The 24,233-nt window shown below is 37.4% G+C and overlaps 1 protein-coding gene across 5 annotated transcripts in view; it reads left to right on the forward strand.

The window, feature by feature from the left end:
* The window catches only part of LOC149080260 (uncharacterized), a 178,841-nt gene that overhangs the window by 89,447 nt on the left and 65,161 nt on the right, over positions 1-24,233 (forward strand). For all 5 annotated transcript variants that reach the window (XM_089239358.1, XM_089239357.1, XM_089239359.1 and 2 more), the window contains one exon: positions 9,130-9,214. In XM_089239358.1, coding sequence (XP_089095484.1) covers positions 9,130-9,214 — 85 coding nt within the window. The remainder of the gene's footprint in view (positions 1-9,129; positions 9,215-24,233) is intronic.

The raw sequence follows: 24,233 nt of genomic DNA on the forward strand, positions 1-24,233 counted from the left end.
TGGCTTTAACTGGCATTTATCGTCAATCCGACGTAGAGTCGGTACCCGTATATCCAGACGTACCAACTGCAGTTCCGACTGACAGACTCACAACTGATTCTGCTGTGAAACCAGTCAGAACCACTCGCTCTGGATGTACTGTCCACTTTCCAGATCGTCTACAGTGCTCATGATCACTGATGCTACTCCATAGTACGTGATCACCTCTTACTACTCTAACCACTGGGGAGGGAGTGTGTGGTGTCCCATGCAGACGACCCCCAAGAGTCAGGTCAATGACCTCGAGTGTGTCACGTGATCCCAGGTACTGGAGACGACCGCCTTGATAACAAAAGCAGCAGAGAGTCGCTACACACAAAAGCGTGAGGTTCAAAATTTCTGTGTCTGTTTTCAGGGGCGTAGCCAGAAATTTCGTTCGGGGGGGGGGGGAACCACTTTCATTTTGGAGGGGGACCAAAGTGACAGAACAATGGATTTGGCCATCTTTTTCCCTTTTTTGGGTCGTTTTCTCACATTTCGGGGGGGGGGACCAGACCCCCAAGTCCCCCCCCCCTCGCTACGCCCTTGTCTGTTTTCCTTTTTATTAATCCAGATAATTATTATGTGTCATCGTAATAAATGTTTATTCCGAAGCAGTGACTGTGTGTAATGACTCCACAATGTTATTTTAATTTTTTCTTTTTATATATGAATGAATTTTTCTTAGAGCCTATTTTAAACATTTTTGCTTGCCTATTTTACCTTAATCATAAAATTTTACAGGTTTATCACTGTCCTGAAGCCTTACATTTTAATTCTTAAAGAAGTGAACAAATTTTCTGATCAAATGTATTCAATTTGAAGGGGCTTCTCAGAGCCGTAACCAGAAATTCTTTCAGAGGGGGTTTGAAGTGACAGAACAATAGATTTAACCATGGTGTTCCATAAAAATTAGCCTTTTTCTAATATGTTGGGGGCAAGACCGGACCTCCCAGTCCCCCCTCCTCTCACCACGGCCTTGCAGTTTCTGTCCGTAATTGTCTTTTGCCAATAGCTATCCATGCACACAAAAGCAGCACCTAAACCCCAATTGGTGACAAGTACCTTTCTTGCACAGCAAGTGACACACTAGCCTTTAGGTCGGCATCATGGGAATACTTTAACTCAGTAACTTGTATTGGAATGGCTTTTTCACAAAGTAAAAACAGTGCCTCTGGCAGTATGGGATTGGTGACTTGTTCACATATCCTGCCCATTTTCTTGGAAATATTTGGTGACTATGGAAAAACCTACATTACTATAATTGCTGCTATCGTTGAAAACATGCTTCTTTATTTTGTTTGGACTTTCTCTGACCAGAGTGTGTATTATTTGTAACATGAAACATTCTCACGCAGAGCAGAAAGGAAAAATTTAAAAATTTATCTCAAAAAAATTTCATATGGGTATTGATCAAGAAGCGGGTCGCACCTCATGTAAGTTCACTTTTATATAAACAAATTATCAGAACTTTCCTTTTTTTATGATTAACTTCATGGTAGCCATCATCTGCAGGCTGATAGTATTTTCTTTTCAACTACGTATAATCAAATTGGTTGAATGTGCAATACCAGTGGTACCCAGATTGTACATCACATTGCCCTGGGGCAGAGGCATATGCAGGAATTGGGGTTAGCAAAGGGAACTTCCCTCTAAGCCTCTACAAAATTTGCAAAAATTGAAAATATTATTGTAAAAAAATTTAAATATTGAAAGAAAATACTTTTTATATGCTATTTTAACCAATTTTAGTTAATTTAAATGTTTTTTGAGAGTTGGCAAATCAAAATTTCTCTGGGAAAAATTCTTTATGCCCCCTTTAAAAGTTGGTCCTTCGTATGCCACTGCCTTGGGGAGCTATGACGTCTGTCCATTTAAGTTGATTTGCTATCACAATGGTACTGTAATAGTAATAGCTAACACAATCATTTTTTTATTGAAACAGTTCTTACAGTGTACTGTATAGGTATCGTTTTTGACAAAATTTAATTAAAGTATAATGGAGCCTCAATTTTCCGGGGGCAGATTATCTGGGAGACGTATTTACCGGGATACAAAAATTTCGGAATGGGAGGCAAAACAGTGGCAAGAAAATAAAATTATCCCTCAGAATAGGTATAGGGTAACATTAATAAGACAGAGAAAGGCAAAAGTTGGTAATTAGAAGAAGGTATTTTATTATTGAAGTCAGGACCGTAGCCAGAAATTTACTTCGGAGGGGGACTAAAGTGATAGATTAATAGATAAGCATTATTACACATCAGCCATTTTCCAAGAAGTTTTGTCTCTAATCCAGTTGCTCTGCCGGAAATTGACAAAAAGATCTCAGTGCAAACCAAACGTGGTACTTCTATATTTCTTGGGCAGTATCCTCAGGGAAATGCCTCCAAGATTTAACATTTCATTTCATACCGTGCACCGCCCAGGCTCTATCGACCAAGATTTAACAAACAGAAGCCAAAAAAGATTGTCAGCAAGGGTTTTGCACGTTTCTAGGGATTGTCTTATTGTTCCAGAAAGCTGTTTTGGGCTTGACTCTGATGTAGGAATTTTGGTGTCCATTGCATGTAGAAGAAACCTGCTCCCATCTAGTTGCAGCCCTGGTCACATGTCCTATATAAACAGAATCAGGTTCTGACAATATGCTTTTCTACAGCAATAGTCCTGTGCTATCAATGTAATTAAATAGAAATTGATTCAAAATGAAGGAAACTGATCCGCTCTTAAAGGATTTGAGATCCATTCATAAATACTTTTTTTTTTTTTCAAACCGAGCACAACTCAGGTCTATTGCCATAGGCAATTTACTACCTAGTGAGTTGTGCCGGAAGTGTAAGTGCGTGTACCTAACAGTCTGAGTGCGTATCTAGTGTTGTGTATGATTTTTCAGTGCTGCCATCTATATCTCAGAAGTGAAGTGAGTGATGTGTAGTGACTGAATATTTGTACTGTTTGTAGGACTGTTGCTCTCTGTGGCGAGACTTTTTAACGGGGAGATCGGCTCGCATTTGCTCCTTGAAGTTGGGAACCACAGAAAACCAACTTCAGCCGACCACCACTGTGGTGACGGTGGGGCTCGAACCCAGTTCCCCGCGATACGAGTCCGTCATTATGACCACTCGACCACCACAGCAGCATTCATAAATACTGGACTTGGGTCATAATAAAAAAAAAGCTCTAATTTCTTTTCAAATTTAAAATGCGATCAACAAAATCTCAAACTTCTTTGTTATGGCTAAATATTTTAATAATATTTCAACTAAAGCAAGGCTGGACAAATAAAAAAAAACAAATCCAGCCAAATTTCTTAGGAGCCAAACGTTTTTTCCTCAAGAAAAACAGTTCTAAATATATATACAGAGTTGCCAACTGCTACGAATTGTCCGCAGTTTCTACTGATGGCCACAATGAACTACGAAGCTACAGGAGATGCTCTCAAAACTACAGAAATCGGTTAAAAAAACAGGTCTTTGAGTTTCTTGTAGTGTGTTTTACTTATTTTTTTATTATTTTTTTTAAATTGCTTCTATCTTTACCATAACGATGAATGCGCACATGAGAGAGTTCGAGAGAAGACAAACTCGGAGTCTATCTGTTTTGTGTGTGCGGGGAAGGCAATCTGTAAAGCCGCATCTAAACCCGCCGTTCTACCAACATCTTCTATAGGAGAAAGCCTCCAAGCAAAGCTTTGACATCACTGAAGTCATCCATTTCACCTGTAGCCATTGGATATAGCAGGCCAACATATGTGAAAGCTTCGCCTTTTTTTGAAGTACATCCAATGACTATAGGTGAATGGGCGACTTCAGTGACGTCACAAGTTTCGCGCTGAGACTTTCTGCTGTAGAAGGTTTTGGCTCTACTCGATGCCCAAACGCATAAAAAAACTGCTTTCCATCAAAACCACCCCATGCTGTGGGCTAAAAACATGTTTTTGAATGGTTCAGCGATTTGGGTCCCGACCTGGATTCATTTGCATAGTGCATGGTTGAGCTCACGGAACTTGTGCCCTCCCCCCGGGACAATATTTTCTCCTCATGCTCCCTTATTTTCTTATCTTTACCACTCTCCACTTATTGAGGACAAAACATTTCCTACTTATTTCACTCAATAAATCTATAGTGAAATTTTTTTTTATATATTAGGTCGGTCTCCAAGCCCCTGGGTTCCCGAGTTTAGTGAGCTTCACCACACTCTTGTTGTTGTTCTCGAATTGTCCTATTTCTATTCAAGGCTGTCTCAAAACATGGGCCCTTGAGCAAAGTGCTGTTCTTTGGGTTGCGTACTTAGCTAGAAGTAACAGCTTACAGCACAGGGTCTCTAATTTTTCAGATACAGCGGGTCAATTTGAACGTCCCATGAAGCCTGCGGGCCTCCAAATCTTGTGATTTAGTGACATCCTAATAGAAGGGGCCAATAGGGCCCTGAGTTAAACCCAGAAAAAAGTAATTGAAGACTTCTATTTGTTCTGAAATTATTTCTTTTATTAATTATCAATTTTGTTTAGTTCTGAAATACTTTTTTCACTACACTAATTCCAAAAAAGTTTAGTTAATTATGAGATTAATTTTAATCTGAAATCACTTTAAATAATTGTTTAATTATTTATTTTGGCAATTCTCTAAAATTATTTTCATTCTTAAAATATCTTGAAATCATTTCTCTTTGAATAATTCTTAACACTAGAACCGCGGAATGGGTCAATTTGACCCAAATCAAACTTCATTTTCATTTATCTCAAAAACGTACATGCAGATGTTAAAAAAATTTCGTGACTTTTCATGATATCATATGAATATTAATTCACGAAAATTTTATCATCTTCACATTTGGTGTTTCAGAGCTATAAGCAGTTATACCTAGAACCGCGGTTTGCATACGCGAAGATAAACTTGAAAGTCTGGGAAATACCTCTCAGCTTGGGCCCTGGCTTTTGAAAATACACTACAAATGGTATATATATATATATATATATGCATACCTTTAGTACATGCTCTTTGCCGCCCCCCCCCCCCCGGAAAAAGTTGAAACGGTCATTATTGCTGGGGGGCACAATGGTGATGATGTCAATTCATATATACCTATATACATTAGATCAGTTGACTCCACCTTTGACGCTGGGGGGGGGGGGGGGTATTGCCCCCCCCCCCCCGTATCTCCGCCCATGGTGGTTTAGGTCATTCTGACCCAACGTACTATTCTATAGGAAAAAAGGGGTGTAGAATTTTCTTGGAAGTGGTTACCCTTCCTAAAATTTTTTGTAAATGAAGATAGTGAAGAATGAAGGTCTGTCAAGGCCAATTCATTGTCAGAGCAGATTATCTTTTTTTCAATGGGGTAATGGCGAGTAGAGCTAAATTTTTTTTTCCTTTGTAAACTTGAATGCCTGGAATTCTGACGGGACTCAATAAAGATTTTGGGAGAGTAAAAGCTTAACTCTATAAAAAATGTGTAGTTGAAATTTCTGGAGGCAAACGATGTCACAGAAAAAGAATAAAATTCTGGCTTGCACCAAATACGTTTTGCACGGATTTCCAAACCTTGGGAAGTATCAGCGTCCAACGAATCTCTCTCTTTCAGAGCACATAGTGATGCAAATGATCAAGCCATTTGAGAACAAGGGCAGAAATGCCTCAACCGACACCTTTTTCTACTACACTGAAGTTGGCTCAAATGCTAAAAGCCAAGAAATACAAGCTTAGTAGAGACTGTGAGACCAAATTGAAGAGTAATATTATCTGACGCAATAAAGATCGTGAAAGTACAGTTGTATGGAAAATGATGCCACAATGACAATTTATCAAGGAAAATATGTATTTCAAAAATTCTGTAATTATTTCTTTCAAAAAATCTGTAATTATTTCTTTCACCAATTCCAAAATTATTTCATTCATCGATTCTAGAATTAATAATTTTTTAATATGTTAACCATTTTCTGAAAATCATCAGTGGGCCACGATGGAAAACTTCGAGAGCCAAATCAAGCCATGCGGTGAAGACCCCTGGCTTACAGCCTTCCATATTTATGTACTTTTGGAAAATAATGCTATCAGATCTAATCTGGTACGTCACAACACTCTTTGGCGAATATAATTCAGTTACTTATGTTATTTCTTAAATGCTATTAATTCAATTGTTTATTATTATTATTTACTAGGGGGGGCTCTGCTCCCTGCTGCCGGTGGCAGCCAACCCCTGTTTTCTCTTCAACATATATTCACAACATATCTTGTTTATTTCATCCCATTTCGTCAGAGTGCTATGAAAAGTGACATGTGAAAGCACCAGCTTCCACCAATAAAAAATAAATGTGGTTCATCAAGTACGCCCAGAAAACTTCCCCATGAGGGTCCCCAGACTGGAGCCCCATTGGACCAAGAAAAATTTTCACTTGCATTCATTTTACCAACAAATAAATTCCAGGGCCCCAATCAAGGACCCGGGATCCAATTCGCAAAATTTTAGTGGGGACCCAGACTGGATTTATCTCGGGCTTCCACTGTTGCAAATTTTACAGTGTAAAACAACAAAAAAAAAACGTGATTCATCCAGAGCTCCCAAAATGAAACCTGCAAATACTGCATGGGGCCCCGTCCTTGAAGCATGTCGTACATCCCCCCTGTGAGGACCATGAGAAATTTTAATTTGTATTCATTTTACCAACGAATAAAATCCAGGGCCTCCAACCAATTACCCGGGACCCAATCCACATACTTTTAGTGGGCTCCAGACTGGCTATATCTTGAGATACCAATGTTGTAAATTTTACGATGCTAAACAACAAAAGTTAACAAGATTCATCCAGGGGGCCCCGTGTAATGAAACCTGTCAATTTTTCCATGAGGGCCTGACCTGGAGGCTTGTTGGGCATCTCCCCTGTGAGGGTCTCAAAAAATTTTCATTTGTATTCATTTTAACAATGAATAAAACCCAGGACCGCCCAACCAAGGACTCAAGGCCCAATTCACAGTTTTTTATGGGGCCCCAGACTGGATATATCTTGGGCTTCCGCTATTGCAAATTTTTCAATGTTAAAGCAGCAAGAAAACAATTATATCCATTAAGGGCTCCTGGAAATAAAACCTTTTAACTTCCCCTTGAAGGTATATGTGCGATGTCCCGGGTAATCCGACCCTGTGTGTTGGGAGCACTAGTGATATATGTATAATATACACATACATACCTCTCAGCTTGGGCCCTGGCTTTTGAAAATACACTACAAATGGTATATATATATATATATATATATATATGCATACCTTTAGTACATGCTCTTTGCCGCCCCCCCCCCCCCCCGGAAAAAGTTGAAATGACGGCCCTGGCAGGGCTGACAGGAGCCGGAACAATACTTTTATACCCTTCAGATTTTTCACACTATAAATTAACCGCAGAGGGGCCCATGAAAATGCTGGGTTGGGGGCCCACCAAGTAGCAAAGTCTAGGGGTCCTGCTGCAGGATGTGGGGGACATGCTATTGTTATGACCTGTACAGAGAAATGTCTCAGAAACTTTGACCAACACCAATCATTTTTGACTTCCAGCATCCCTGCTGTGATGTCTCAAAATGTTCTTCGTCATCCAGTGTGTTGCTGAATCAATCATTCCTTTGTGACCAGAAACTCTTGTCTCCATTGAGTGTTTGAATACTCATTCCAATCTCCTTGCGGGTGTCGTGCCGAAATAAGTATATTGTCTTCGGCGTAATTGGGTGAGATCACCCTTGTTTTTTTCACAGAGATCATGGTTAACGTACTTTAATAATGAAATCAAATTTAACTTGTCAATTGAATTCTTAAATGTAGATTGAGATTGTAATTTACAGTAATAGTCTAAAATAATTTTTTTTTATTCCAACTTGACTTTGTCTTCCTTAATATTGCCTCTAAACTTAATGGAAATTTGAGAATCATGGGACAGTAGCTTGATTACGCTACAGGTTTTCTTCCGAAGGATAAAAAAATGGAACCCGCAAGGAATGTTTTTTAATGAATTAATTATTCAAACTTATGAATAAATTCAGTGAAATTAGACAATATGAATGAATTAAATTAATACTTTTCTGTCTTCACTATTTCTCATTGATTCTAGTGAGTATGGATGTTTCCTTTCCTGACTAACCTGGTATAGGCTGATAAATTTTTTTAATGAAACAGTCAAAACACGGCTGACAAGCAGCAGCATTTTTCGCCTCTTTATAACAACGTTAGTAGAAAAAAGCCAGAGAATTCCGTATTTCTCATAAATATGAAAATTCTTTCACTGGAACTGCTTTTTTGTGATTAAATATCTAATGGCATTGTTAATGTGTTAGCAAAGGTTGTTTATCAGTGAGATCTAGTTAGTTATACCAGAGAATTTAATTTCTCTTATATTTGCTTCAGCTGCATCGTCAAATCCACAGTATTTGGTCATCAAAAGATTTAACTATGTTATTCTGCTGAATTTTGCTGGTTCAAATTTTTTAAATTGACTTTTTAAAGTTGTGTTATAGTGAAATCGCATAAAACGAGGGATACCTGTACTTGCAAAATCTCAGTAACAACATCTGGGCTCGTGGATAAAGAGACATTCTTAGGCCCCCTAATTAGCTGAAAGTGCCTGCTAATAAATTTCGATGCTTTCTCAAAAATCATAGCACCAAATCTCATTATCACAAGGCCCCTTAGGCACTTGAGGCCTCTGGGCTATGCCCAGGTGGTACCATGCATTAAGATGGCACTAGGTCGTGGTCACAGACAAAGAGTGGAAACAATGACTTAGTTATAAAGTTATGTATTTTTAATCTCTTGCACTCCAAAAACAGCTTTCATAATCTCCTTTCAAGCTCGTTATATGAAAACACTTTTGCTCAAAATCAAACTTATTTTAGTTGAAACTCTTGATGAGCATATTTTTCAGAGAGAATTTCCTTTTTTAATCATGCAGGTTAGTTATAAATTTGACCAAGTTAAAAGAATAAGGTATATATAATGGATTTGTCAGTAGTGTTTGTGTTATTAAAAAATTAGAATTTTTTTTATTCTATTAGCTTGGATGTGAGAAATTATTTTACTAGTTTTAAAAAAAAATTAATTCACTTTCATTTTTAGAGCAATAATTTTTTTTTTTCAGGAGAAGTGGCCCATCAAATGAACTACACATACGATTAGAAGAATGCTATGAGCAGTTTCGATATTTGGAAAAGGAAAGAAAAAAGGTAGGATACCCCCAACAAGATACAGTCAAAGCTCTCTATTTCAAAACTGATTGGAGCAAAAAAAAATTTGAGATAGAGAGTTTTTGAGGAATAATGTTTTTTCCAGTAAGGAAGGAAAAACATGTTAAGCCCTGTTCACATGTGCAAGATTGGGGGTCGCTTTGGTTATAATTACCAGCATGACAACTTTTTTCCCCTCGTAGGGAAGAAAAAGGTGGGGGAGAAGCTCATAAAAAAAAGCCCATCTTCCTTGGAGTGGATTGGAGGTCGACACCGACCTTCTCTCCCATAATCTTTTGCGCCCCGAAAACTGCTATAAGCTCCTTCGTCAACCATCTTGAATAAATCACTTCCGTTCAACCTACGTAACCAGTGACGACTTGCGGAAAGAGGGGGATTACCGGCATAAATTTAATGTCATGTGAACGGTTTGTAGCGAAAATCCCTGTTACCGGGAACTTCCCGGGATGTTTTATTGTACATGTGAATAGGGCTTTACATACCAATGAAATTATTGGTCAAGTTATACAGTCAGTATGTTCAATCACACTGTATGCAAATACACTAAAATACATTCATTTTTTTTGTTCAATTCAATTTTATTTACATATACTGTGTTTAAAATAATCTGTAAACTTAGATTGATGCATATTTTTTTTTGCTCTTTGAGCCTTCACAATTTCATCTATACCAGCAAGAGTTGTAAATATTTTGGGCCCTATTTTCTCCGTTTGCTGCAGAAAATACATACATTCAGCAATAATTTTGGTATCAGTTAAGGTGCTGCAAGTTTGTAGTGATCCATTCATTTCCACAAGATCAGAAAATCAAATTTTTAGCTTCAAGTGGTTTTTTCAGTAATACCATAATGTTTTGAAATTTCACCTTCATCACTGTTCTGAGAGTTGTTGAAATTTGAGCGAACCACCAGATCTTATTCTTCATCACTGAGATGACTGATTCCACACCCGCAGCTTACTTTTTTGACTTGTCTGTTGGCTGACTTTTTGCTGTGCTGAAAAATTCATCCACATGGCATCCGCCCCCGTCAATTGTAGCATCCACCTATGATTGACAAGATCCATCAACACAATGGGTTGTAATACGAATCATCTTTCTTATCATTTTCTTTCACCTCTAGAAAAGACAGGTTTGCACGAAAGAAAGGGAATTTGTTTTCTTTTTCACTATCATTGGGCTTGGCCTTTGAGATTACGTTTTCTTGAAAATTACTTTGCAATAGGTGAAAATACATTGATTTAGTACAGCAAATGCAAGGATTTTTTCATCTTTTGAGATATAGAGTTTTTGAGAAAGAGAGGTTTAACTAGTATAAATGTCATCATTTCATTTTGCTCTTCAACAGTGCAAATAGTTGGAAATATACCTTTCTGTATGGGTTAGAAATTTGTTTTCTTCTTTTTGCTTGTATTGCAAATCATAAAGTGGTTCAGCATGCTACTACACTTACCATAACATTTCATTTTTGATGGAAGCAGTTTAAGTGAAATGACACAAATAAGATTACATTTTACACTTAGAAGCTGTTGTTTTGATTGAAAGTTACTTTGACACATGACCTGATTGATTAGTCTCAGGTTATTGAAGGTTATTGAAATTTTATGACTTTTCTCATCTTTTTTGAGGTGTTTTAATTCCTAGAATAATAATAATCTAGGTTTCTTTGTTGAGTGATAAAACAGAGTTCTACCTAGAATGACGGTAGGGGTCATTTTGACCATTATAGATATTGAAAGGATAGCGGATAGGATGGATAGTGAAGAGTGACATCGTCCTCAGATAAGTCACCATCACTGGTCATCACCATCAGCTGCCACCAGTTGATCTGGTGGCAGTGTCAGGAACAGTGAGCTTTGGCTTGAGTTAAGTCTGACCACAGGGCCGTCATTTCAACTTTTTCCAGGGGAACAAAGAACCCCCCCCCCACCTCCCAAATGACGGACCTGTCTGACCATCCATGTACGGTCCTGTTCAGTGCACATGAGCTCCATGGAAAGATTGAGATATTCATTGCTTCTGTAGTCTAGTGGTCTATGGCGTTCACCCGGAAAGAATGTGGGTTAGATTTCCCGCAGGGGCAGTTGAATTTTCTTTCTTTCCAAAAATATATCTTTGCATCAACCAGCTGTTAAAAACCTTTTTATGGATAGCGGAGAGTGATGTCATCCTCGGATTGTAGATATTATATTACATAATATGATTACAAACATCCTTAAATTAACAGTATTTTTATGTAAACATAAAGATTAGAAGAGCAAATGTTTTATTTTGATATTTGCTATTTTCCAATATCAGTTTTTTACCATTCAAAAACAGTTTTTTAAAAGAAGCTCATTGTCTACTTCATTCGATTCATATAGCACTTCTATGGTTCTTGACGCATTATCATATTGCACTGGTGTGAGTATAGGGATTTTGCAACAGAAGCCAGTATTCGCTGGAACAATGTCACATGATTAACTCTAAAACCACAGAGTGGGTCAATTCAATCCAAATCAAACTTCATTTCCATTTATCTCAAAAACTTGAGCACAGATGATAAACATTTCTTCACTTTTCATGATATCATATGAATATAATTCATGAAAATTTTGTCTTCTACACATTTCGTATTTTAGTACTATAAGCACTTATACCTGGAACCACGTTTGAGTCATTTTGATCCAACGTATCATACCATAGGAAAAAAGAGATGTACAATTTTCTGGGATTGATTTCCTTCTCTACAATCTATTTGTAAATGAAGATGGGTGAAGAAAAAACAGGTTCTTCAAGGTCAAGGCCAATTTATTTTATGAGGAGATAATCTTTTTTCAATGGAGGAACAGCAAGTATAGGCGTAAACTTGTATCCGGCCCATGGGCCCGAGCCCCCCCCCCCCAAACATTTTTGAAGACCCGGCTCAGCCCCCCCAAAAATTTGTATGAATATGGTTTCCTCATTTTGCAATGATGAAAAAAAAAATTTCAACCAAAAGTTGTCCTAATTATGAATTAGTTAATGTGGAAACAATCTACTCAAAATTTTAGTTCTTGTAAAAACTCTGAATGGTCTTTGGCTTTCTTGTTCCATGGCAATACGTTTATCTCATTTCTTCCCTGCCGTTCAATCCCTAATTGCACCCTCCCTCAGTGGCAATCCTTACTGCCAGAAAGCACAGCTGACGAAGTTTCTTTCAGTGGGGAGGGGTTTGCCTGGCAAAAACTGAGTGTCTCTTCTTTTGTTCACTGCGACCGGGGAAAGCATGGCGCCTTCACAAAAAGAAGCCCAAAGATGCATGGTGGGGGGGAGGTTGAAAATTGGAAAGCAATGATATTGAAACCGAAATAAAAAAATACACTCTATGAAGAATAGGTGCCAGAACCTAGAGGTTGAGGCTATTTGAAACCCCCCCCCCCCCCCGCAATAGATTTTGTAAGGCAACTGAGCCCTCCCCCCAGTAATTACTGAAAAAAACATTGCAATGCATCCTCCCTCTCCTTCGTACATGCTTGAGTCCCATATATACGGGAGAACCAATAACTTTTAGCCCCCAATGTTTTCTTGAAAAATATTGGGAAAACAGTACATCATTCTAAATGTCCATTCATAACAGATCTTGAGGACCGATTCCGAAACATTTTTCGAGCCTCTTTACAACAAAATTTGACTGGGGGTGGGAGTAGAACATAGAATCAAATAAACAACAAGTGAATTATAATATTTATTATATTCAGGAGCCTCTCGACCAGAACCAAGAACCTCGACTCCTCAAGAACTTCAGAAGATTATGTTGATTTTATAGTTGATTTTTTATTGTATATTATGATCCGCCGTTGTCGAGTGTTGATTATATGAAAAAAAATTCCACCACACACACACCTGTCCTCCGGTTACGCTTTGATATCTCTGAGTTGTGAAGTGGGGTGTGTCCGGTTTTCAAAGGTCCAAGGAGCCATAGTATTCTAGTCCAAGGAGCCATAGTATTCTATTCCAAGGAGCCAGAGTATTCTATTCCAAGACGCCATAGTATTCTATTCCAAGGAGCCAGAGTATTCTATTCCAAGGAGCCATAGTATTCTATTCCAAGGAGCCAACTTGTATCCGGCCCATGGGCCCAAGCCTCTCCAATAATTTTGAAGGACCGGCTCAGTCCCCCCCCCCCCAACCCCCCAAAAAAAATTGTGTGGATATGTTTCCTATATATTTGGCTCAGAAAAACAATTTTTATGATTAAAGAAAATTGCCCCCTAAAAAAAGTTTAGTAAAAAATCTCAAAATTCTATTTCAATATTTTTTTAAAATTGCAATTGACTTGTCCTTGGCTTTTTTTTTAACAATTTGTTGTATTTTTCTCATGGTCAACAACGACATGATCTCCAATTATCATTCTCCCTCAGTGCCAATCGTAGCTGCCCCAAAGGCATGCATCTCTGGATGGCATCTGGAGACGATATGGGGTGGAGGTGCTTTGGTCCTTTCTTCTTCTATGAAAAATAAAAAATGATAATTATCCAAGGGCCCAGGGCTGGAGCCCTGCCAGCCCTATGTGGGACCATGTCAACCCATGTGGGAGCCATGGAGGTTGCATTGTTTTTCAGAAATTATTGGAGGGGGGGCTCAGTTCCCTCAAAATTGGGAGGGCCTCAAATGGCTCTGTCGGCCCACGGAACAGGAAAAATAAATTTCAAAGAAATTGAGTTTTATTTGAATATTGTAATTGTATTGTATTGTAATTGTATTTCATCAGTCATTGCAGAAAAATAACGTGTGGTGTGTAAAACACTGATGTTTCCACAAAAACTTTTGGCCCTGGACTGCAATTTTGAGAGGACGGCAAATTTTAGGGGAAAGAAAAACTATCTTTCAAAGTCATCGATTTTTACACTGTGGAGGTGATGTAGAACTACATTTGTTTCAGCCCCCACAACTCGATAGCAATAATCTACTCTTAGTTACGGCCCTGTCTGCAGCACCCAGAAAGTGCTGCAACAAACAGATTGGGATTCACAGCCCTTTAAAAATGTTACAGTACAATATACTGTAAATTCACTATAATTTATCTGCAAAGTATCTCTCAGCAATGGGCCCCCCACATCATCGAAAGAGATGCAACTAGAGGGGAGCAGGTGGATCTGCTGCCACGGGTGCCGGGCCAGAGGAGGAGCAGATTTCCTCTCTTTACCTATCATTCAACATTACAAGGGAGTGCCAAAATGTGTGCTTGCTCCGTGCTGACCAAGTACCTATCTAGTTGCGACCTTCGTAGTATAGGTCAGTCGTTCTAAACATTTGGAAGCCCGTGGCCTGGTAAATCTCTTTTGTGCATGTGAAAGGCCCGGCTTCGCAATGCAAATATAAGCCAATGATAGGCATTTTTAAGACAAATCTAATGGTACTACCCGGGCTACAACTAGGGAGAGCAGGCTGGTCTGGTGTGCCAGGTCAGAGGGGGCACAAATTTTACCGTCTAACCTCTTCTTCAGCATTATAAAGGGACTTCAAAATATCCGGGAAGCATGCTTGCCCCGGCTGACCAAGCGTCTATTTGCTGCCCTGGGTACTACTCTGGTTTAAATAGCTTTCCCGGTCTGGACACCAGGCTCGTGTCCCGCTTTCGTAGCGAAATTATTTTGCGCTTTATCTCGAAAAGTTTGCAACATAAATAGACAATATTGGTATCGTCTATTAGCTATTTCAAAGACAAATCCGATGATACAAATATCATTGTCAGTAGAGACAACGCTGTGTATTGTTTATAAAAGTTTTCTCCGGCACGGTAAGGGGCAATGGCTAAAATTGGCTAAATCCGATAGAGCCTGGTCTGCATGTTCTTTTTGAAAGAAAGTACTGACACAACGAGATTCAAGGCACAAAGAAAGCGTTCATATCGAAACTTGCGGCATTGTCCACGACACACAGCCTACCACAATTTTTTTTCCACAGAAATAGAAAACCAATGATTTTGAATTAAAACCATTAAAGTCTTTAAAAAAGGGCTATGGCTGGAGAAGGGAAGGGGGACATTTTCAAAAAATGTCAGTAAAACGTGTTTCGCATTCATACGATGTTTTGACCCATATGAGCATTCAAACTTCGTTTGTCGTATAAACAAGGTTTCGTTATATTGAAACTGAGCGCCCCCAACATTTTGAATAACTTTACACCTATGACGGCAAGTAGAGCTTTTTTCTTTGTAAACTTGAATATCTAGTATGGATTTCCATACCTTGGGAAGGATGATCAGTGTCCAACAAATCTTTCCAGAGCACATAGTGATTAAACTGATCAAGCCATTTGAGAACAAGGACAAAAATATCACAACTGACAACTTTTCACTACATTGAAGCTGGCTCAAATTCTGAAAGCCAAAAATATGATCTTAGTAGCGACGGTGAGATGAAATCAAAGAGAAGTACCTGACACAATAAAAGAAGTGAAACTACAGTTACATGAAAAATCACTATTGGAATGTGATGGTGCCACAATCAAAATTTATCAAGGGAAAAAAGGATAAAAATATTTCATTACTAAGCATGCTTCATCTTGCAGTCGATATTGACAGTAGTAGTCCCAAAAAGCTTCCATAAACTATTTCATACTACAATTCAACAAAATTTGGCATAGATGTAGCCAATCAAATGGCCAGAAAATATTTATTCTGTGAAGGCAACATCACAGAGGTGGCCTGTCCATGTTTTCTACAGCATCTTAGATCTTGCTAGAATAAATTCCTGGATTTTGTACAGAGCAGTGAATAGCACAACTATTTTTAATGCAGTGTTAGCAAATACCGCCTGTTCTTTAGATGTAGGTGCATAGCAAAAGAGACAGTTGCCTGTAGTGGTACTATCATGTAGTATCATTCAATGTTGAAGTGTGAGACTGGACACATGCAAGAAAATTCATTCCTGATGGGTCTCTGATGTATCATATAATTTAATCATTTAATTAAATCTCTGATATTAATGATGTCTCTTCATCTAAAAATGTCTCATTCGTTTAGTCTAATAATTCGGAAGTGGTATAGATAGATAATGATAACGAGAATGTTATGCATATCCCCCACGTTGATGTTTATGAATTAGAGCCCACAATCAGCAGCTTGCCTTGCGAAGTTTGTCTTTTTCTAGATGACAAAACAAAAAAAAAGTTTTCTTCTTTTCTACTGATGATTGCCGATGATGTCCGCTGGTTGCTGCTTCCGATGTCACCCGAGGATATCCAAAATCTACTGAGGATTGCCGAAGTATACTAATCACTGTTGAGATTAATGATTCTGTTGGTCTCCAATGTTACCAAAGATATTGATGTCACCCGAGGATTCCCGAAGTAATCTAATGGCTGTTGAGGTTAAAGATTCCACGATGTTTCCAATGTACCAGTGATTCTACGGCCTATTGAAAATGTGTGGTAACTGATGTTGTGATGATTTAGTGCATGATATTAGTATATACAGTGCGAGGTATTAGTGCGTATGATGTATATTATTCTGTGACGTTTCCAATGGGTCGAGGTGTTGTGATGGTGATAGTGCATGAGTGTGATGTTTAAAATTTTGTGCAAACTGATTGATCTTCAGTGAATTTATTTCATACATTATTATGTGGTTCCACATTTGATGAAGAGATGGTTATGTTAGTTTGCAAGTGTGATGTACAATATTTTGCGCAAATTTAGATTAATTTTCAGTGAATTCATTTTTTTTAAATTCATTTCTCAGTGAAGTGGTTTATTGTTGCTGTACACAATGTGTATAGTGGTGAGTTGAACTATTTTCGTTTCATGATCAGAGTCAATTTAGTGCTATATATATATATATATATATATATATATATCTTTCATATCATTATTCAGCAATAATACAATAGCACTGATAATTTTCTTTTCTTCTTATTATTTTTCTAATATTGCAAGATGTCATTCGTATTGAAAGCGAGAAAAGGTGACTTAAAAATTCTCGCTGAGGAATTTGGGGAAACAGTTGATCCCGATTTTATATAGTTGCAGATCTAAAACTATTAATTCTAAACTCGAAGAATTATGAGAAAGAATTTGTTAGGGTCTTTGTCGATACCGTTATAGAAACTAGAATACAATGAGAGATGGATGAGCGCAAGGAAAAGAAGTGTCAAAATGACATGGAGATGAGAAAGCGTCAGGGTGAAATGGAAATGAAAAGAATGGAATTGTGGAAAAGAAGCAGTTAGAATTGTCACTAGGTTCAATTGGTGAGGGTCTAGCGAGAGAAAATGATAGTTCATTTAAAGTAGATCTTCAAAATTGATCCCAAAATTTGATATGAAGAATGATATTAGCTTATTTATGACCTCTTTTGAGCTTCCGGCTAAGATCATGCCCATCCCGAAAGAAAATTGGGTTACACATCTCATTAGTGTATTACCATCAGAAATTGTTGCTCTCATTGCCAGAGAACCCGAGCAGGAAGCTGCTGAATATGACTATGTAAGAAACTTCTGTTAAGACGATTCAAATTGTGTTCTGAACAATTCTGCCAGCTTTTCATTAACACGACAAGAAGAGTTCGGAAATTACGTGGAAGGACTTTGGGGGGGGGTTTCGAATTGAGAAATTATTTCGAAGAATGGATAAGGGATTGGGAATAAAAGATTTCGAGGGGCTAAAAGAACTTATCGTGACAGATCAACTGAAACGTAGTGTGAATACAGATGTTCGTAATCATTTCATTGATGAATGGTCAAAAATCACAACCATGGTAAAGTTGACAGAAATGCTTGATGAATACAAAAGTGTGATCATGAGCACTGGTAAAAAAGTGTATAATAATGAATATTCAAAAGGCTCTAGACCGCCAACTCAAAACTTTCGAGAAAAATGTAACAAAAACCACAGAAAGAAGATTATCATTGGCGAAAGGACATTGATACTGATAAACCTGCAGACCATAATGCATGTTATAACTGTTACCAAAAGGAGTATTTATCCAGAGATTGTCCTAAACCAAAAAGGTGAAGTTCTGTACATCTTGTAAAAAAGAGGGTCATGGTACCAAGAATTGTTCAACAAAACTAAAAAGCCCTCTGGTGAACACAGCTATGTTCACGCCGAAAATAAACATTCCTTCTCACAACAAAACTGTTCGCATCAATGAGGTTGAAACTGAAGCTGTTGTAGATACTGGTCTTTGTCCAGCTTTGAATGGAGGAATTCAGTCACAGCATACATTTGATGAACATCCTGATCATGCTTAGCAGCAAGGGCAAGCAGAAGTCTTATTGATGCGATTTAAATGACTAGTGAAACGTTTCATTATAATCAAGATTATATCTTTTGGAGAATCTCAAGCTTCAATCTCGATCCATATCTCACTGTCATGAGCGCAATTCCTACCGTAAAATGTTCAATACTCAAGTCAAATTGAAAGTATAATCAGGGCCAGACTTACGAGGGGGGGCTGCAAAAGGTGCGGTCACACCAGGCCGCAAAATTTCAGGGGCCACAATTATTCCAAAAGAAACCCTTTTCTTTCTCAGAAGTTTTTTAAATGTTTGATTAAAATTTAATTTTTTCCCCATTAAACTATTATTGATTGTGAAAGGAGGCTTTCAGTTTGAAGCCCCTATAATATCATTTTTAGTGTTATTAGGTATGGCATTAGCTTATTTCAAAAAGGAAAAGAGTGTATGCAGGCACATTCTTTACCCCTGAAAAAAGTCTGGCCTTTCTTTCTGCGATTAAAGAAATAACAGGGCTACATTAACCGAGAAAAAAAACATGCTTAGGGCATCAAACGAAAAGGGACACCACAAAAGAAATCTAGTAATTTTTCACCCTCGAAAACCTCCCTTCTCGTTGGAGTTACCATCTCGTCTGGAGGTACCAGTAGTGTGCACAAGGTAAATGTTTGTAGTTTCATCTGGCGGTGCTTTCACTGGCCATAGCAGCCTGTGACATGAACATCTTTAGATGACTACTGCCCCGGAGCGAGACAACTTCACTGTCCTTTGGAGTGTTAATTGCATGCCTTCCTGGGAAACTCTGAACTGTCATGATGTTTCCTTACATATGGGAGGATTGAGAACTTCTTCAAAATTTTCAAACACCACTATCTGTATCATTCTCTGATATATTCCGTAAGATGGATATGCATGTATAAATTCTAAATTTTGACAATTTTTACTACTGAACTTCCAAAAAAAAAGGTAAGACGTTTCTCTCTGACTTTTTTCCCTTAATTTAATTACTCATTTATTACAGTACGACATTAGAGATATTTTGTTTCCATGAACTCTCTGTTCATGCATAAAAACATTTAAGAACACAAAGGTCTGAAAATTTAGGATGTAGGCTACGTTGCTTGGTAGTTCATTCTCTGATAAGACAATTTGTTTTCCTACTATTAAATAAATTATGTCTGAGGTTTAGGCTGATTGCACCTAGTGTTGTTAATATTAAACATCTTTTTCATTCGGGCGTCTTTTTGTATTTCGAATTTGAATATTCAAATATTGAGATTGCATTCTTGGATTTTATTTGTGGTAAGAAACCCTTGGTTTTAAACAATAAACATTGGGGAGCTCATATACAGCGAGTCCCACTTATAGCATTTTCATAAAACTGGTCATGGAAAACGTTGTAGGCTTCTACGTGTTAAACTATAAATTTTGATAAGTGTTAGTAAAAGTTAGGATTACGAAAATAAGTCGTACTAAGCGAGAAAACTTTCTAAGTGGTAAATGGAATACACTGTAGTAATTTTAAATTAATCTGAGTTTTCAAATACAGTTCTAACATGTTTCAGAATGTTTTCCTTTATTTTTGGAAATCCCAGTATTTGATCCCTTTACTTCTACTATTTACATTAAGCAAAAACAACAATAAAAGATTTGAAAAATGATCAATGTTATCGAATTGCAACATATATTTGATAAAGATGATGAAACACTTCAAAAGTATATGTCAGAAATGTATGTCTGTTCAATATGATTTGAGCCACGATGAAGTGTAAGCAGGTGGACAACGCTAATTAATATTAATCATTTATAAATTTTGTCAAGTTAATAAAAAGCAATTCCCTCTCAATATATCGTGTTAGATTACTAGAGCCCGGAAGTTCAGGCAAAATGCCATAAATGCCTTTTTTTGCCTATTTTCAAGTTTTTCTGTAAAAATGCCTTTTTTTAACTTTTTCTACTATAAATGTCTATTTTAAGATAGTTTTAAGTCTATTGGTGCATTTCAGAGGCCATAATATGCAAAACTTAAGTATTTTGAGCATTGAGAAACAAAAGAAATGCTTTTTTTTCCAATTTTTTCCAACTCTCAGTATTAATTTTCACATCGGAAAGTTCCCTCTTTCAGCTCCATTTGCATGTGAGTAAGTGATCTGCGTGATAGGAAACTTGGTGTTGCCATGGGTTAACTTTATTTTGATGGTGTTAGCATGGCCCCACATCCTGCAGCAAGGCCCCCCCAGCTTGGGATGTTTTTCGTGCCCCAAAGTAGTGAATTTGTTGCATAAAAAAAGAATCGGCCTGCCCCCTCCGGCTATAGCCCTGTAGGCCCCGCCCTTGTGGGGGTCATGGGTGTTAGACACTGTGTTTCAGATGAATGCAGCCCATGCTAGAAAAGCAGAGGAAAATTAGAACTTTTTGCTTCACCTCATGCTTCACATTATATGTCTCGCTCAGGCATTGGAACTGCATTGTATATGTATAGCTGACCGATGGTTGTTCCAAGAGGTCATCAGTTGACGTCATGACTCACCCAAGGCGGAATAAGAGAAGACAGAGCTCTGGGGGACCCATGTTGTTTTGGCTTTGGGGGCGTGGGGGGGGGAGGGTTTACACCATAAATGCACTGCAAACAACCATGGTTATTTATTTTACATACAAATTTTTTAGTATTCAATTAAATTGATCAGAGTTACCCTCAGGGGTGTGCAACAGATGAGTCACACGCAGCCCTGCTCTTGCAGGAGTCCTGCATGTGTGGGAATATATAAAAAAAGGTAAATATTTTTCAACAATATAGAACAAGATAGCTATGCTTTCACTATAGAAACGATAGTGATTATTTCAAATGATACATCAAATAAACAAGAATTATTCACAACTTGAAGGAGCCCCCATAGATCATTTTCCCTTCGGGCTCCATGTCTGGTAATCTGAGTTGATCTGAGGGACCTCAAATACTTTATTTTGTGTTTGAAATCAATTTAACTTAGATAATATTGCAGTTATTACAAATTCTAATTAGAACAGTAGATGGATTAAGTGCAACCAATTTTTCAGCTAGTTTTTGGACCTTTAATTCCTAGTTTGTTGTTATTTTTCCTTCCTCCCATAAATTATAAATGCCTTTTTTAGTGCCTATTTCAATGATAGTGAGAAATCACTATTAGTGATTTTTTGCCTGCCTATTTCGACCATTTTTAGTCCCTAAATTTCTGAGCTCTGTTGATTATGATCTCAACTATCGACGTGTTCCTGAAATAATGAAAAAATGTGTGTAATAAAATGACTTCTTTCTGAACAATTTTTTCCTCTTCAAGATTTATGTTAGTAAGTCGAAAAATTTATAAGTTAGGGAGCGACTGCATAAAATTTTTTTGGAAGGGCTGCAAAATATTTTTTGCACCAAACCACAAAATTCCTAATCCCGGCCCTGAGTATAATACTTGGCAAATGGCAACTTTAAATACATTAATCAGGAAATAACAAAATTATTTCTCCACGAATCTCACTACGACGCAGGCAAGTTGCAATCATTTACAATTGCATTTTTGTTCAAACATGAGAGAAGTTGCCATACCACAACAACTTTGTTTTACCTGATATCTTTGAAATCAAAGATGTTTACAGTTGGAATGGTTGCCTCCAATGGACCCGTATAAACATGCTAATTTTAAAAACATTTTTAGGACATTATTTTTTTAATAATCCAACCATATTTTTAGATTTAAATCATGTGCCTTTCTTAGAAATCAGAAGAGTTATTCCATAGACAAAGACTGAAGATGAGTTAAATAAAAGGAGATTTTCTCAGGCACACTTGCTTTGAGCTTTAAGAAATGAACATGAGTTTTTAAGAGTGCAAATGCATTAGTTAAGAGCAAGTCTCTTCTCTTATTCTTTGTGCATTTATGTAATTGAAAAAATGGAGATGGTGAATGTGACTTCATTTGTATAACTGAAAGTTTTCTTTTAATATTTTAGGGGTGAGTGAGACAGAGTAGTTTAGCATTGTTATAAGTTTAATGCAATATTCTCAACATGGATCATAATGTCAATACCGTAAATTTTATAATTAAGATAAAAAATAAAAATGTTGTTTTCATAAAACTGTTATTATCTTTTTAATTGTTAGTGTTGTTAATCTGAAGCTGATTATTCATATACTTTTTCTGCTTCAATTTAAAATATGTTGTGGGTCCATATGCTGAACTTTGGACTTACGCCATCACCTTATGAAATATATGTGTATGGTTTGAAGCAAGCAATTCTTGAATGATATATGTTGCAACGTGATGTTATTCTTGACCTTGAGTTTACTGTACCCAAGTATAATTCTTGTGAGTATTTCAAGATTGCACAAGGAAAAACAATCATTGCGGGAATATATGTAGATGAAGTTCTAATTTTTCATCGTGGCAAATTACTAAAAATAATCACTGGGGCTACTAATGAAGCAAAAACTTCACTTATCAAAAAGTTTAAGATGTAAGATCTTGATGAAGTGAACCACTGTTTTAGAATGAGGATCACTCGTGATCGGTAGAACAGAAATATCTTCATAGATAAAAAAAATCATATATTTGGAGGATGTCCTTGCTTGTTTTGGCATATCTGAATGTCATGGTGTTGCCACTTTGCTTGAATCAGATCTTATTCTATCCACAGGCGATGACCAAATATAAAAACAGAAAAGATGTCCAAAGTAATGGACATCTTTTAGTGATGGATGATGATTAGGATGGATGGATTTATGAATCTTAGTAATGGTCTACCAAATTAATTGAGTTTGTTCTCTCATATTTGCTGCATATTCAACAATGCTCGATATAGCTTTTGTTGTCAGTCACATGAGCAAGTTCAACAAAAATCCTGGAAAAGCTTATCGGACAGCACTGAAACATGTTCTTCAATACATAAAATCAACAGTTTCCATGAAAATGACGTATAAAGCTAATCACTAGGGCTAGGATCTAGGATAGGTTTACATATACTGTACGCAGGCTCAGGAACGTGCGCAGAACCAAACTTTGTGGGAGAGACCGGGGTATCTCTCCCAAAAAAAATTTGAATCGCTACCTTTAAAAAGAATTTAAAACAAACCGAAATAAAAAGAAAATGCATATAAATGCTATATGCAACTTCTGTCGATATTTTAATTCATTAAAAAAAATACGCTCAATTTTTGATCATCTTGAGGCAAACATTCATAGATTTACCATATTTTACTGAGGCGAAAATCTTTTTCCACAAAAGTAGGTTAAATTACACGTTACCGCTGAAATCAAATACAGATTGAGCAAAAAAACAGGACACACTAGTTCAAAAAAAGGACGTATGGTCAATAGGAAATATATGTTGTTATGACCCTCCGTACTGAGTAATGTCCCATAAACTTTGAGCAATACCAATCATTTTTGACTTCCGGCGCCCCTGGTAGCATCCATAATGTTGGGGTGTGAAACTGGAAGTTGAGTAGTTTTTTTTCTCTTTTGAGAAATGTTAGTTTAGGAGAAGCTTAAGAAGTAAAGAAATGGGCTCGTTTGTGCACATTCTATTAAGATTGAGTTTTCTTCTGATGCAACGTGGCTGTTCTGCACACGGCTTAATATTGATCACTAGTGTGTTCAGTAGTTTTGCATTCGCAGGACGTGTTTTCAACGAGCGGGGGTGCGCCCACAGAGCTTGCTTTGGAAAGTTTTGTCGTAGCTGGCGAAGAAACGCCGAAAACATTGATGAGGGGGTGGGGTTCTAGGGTTGCTAGACGTTCGTATATACACGACTCGCAAAGGCGTATGCAGGAA

This window comes from Pholcus phalangioides, unplaced genomic scaffold (genome assembly GCF_987345545.1).
Source record: "Pholcus phalangioides strain wild (caught in Gottingen) unplaced genomic scaffold, Ppha-v1.0 ptg000011l_1, whole genome shotgun sequence".
Lineage (NCBI taxonomy): Eukaryota > Metazoa > Arthropoda > Arachnida > Araneae > Pholcidae > Pholcus > Pholcus phalangioides.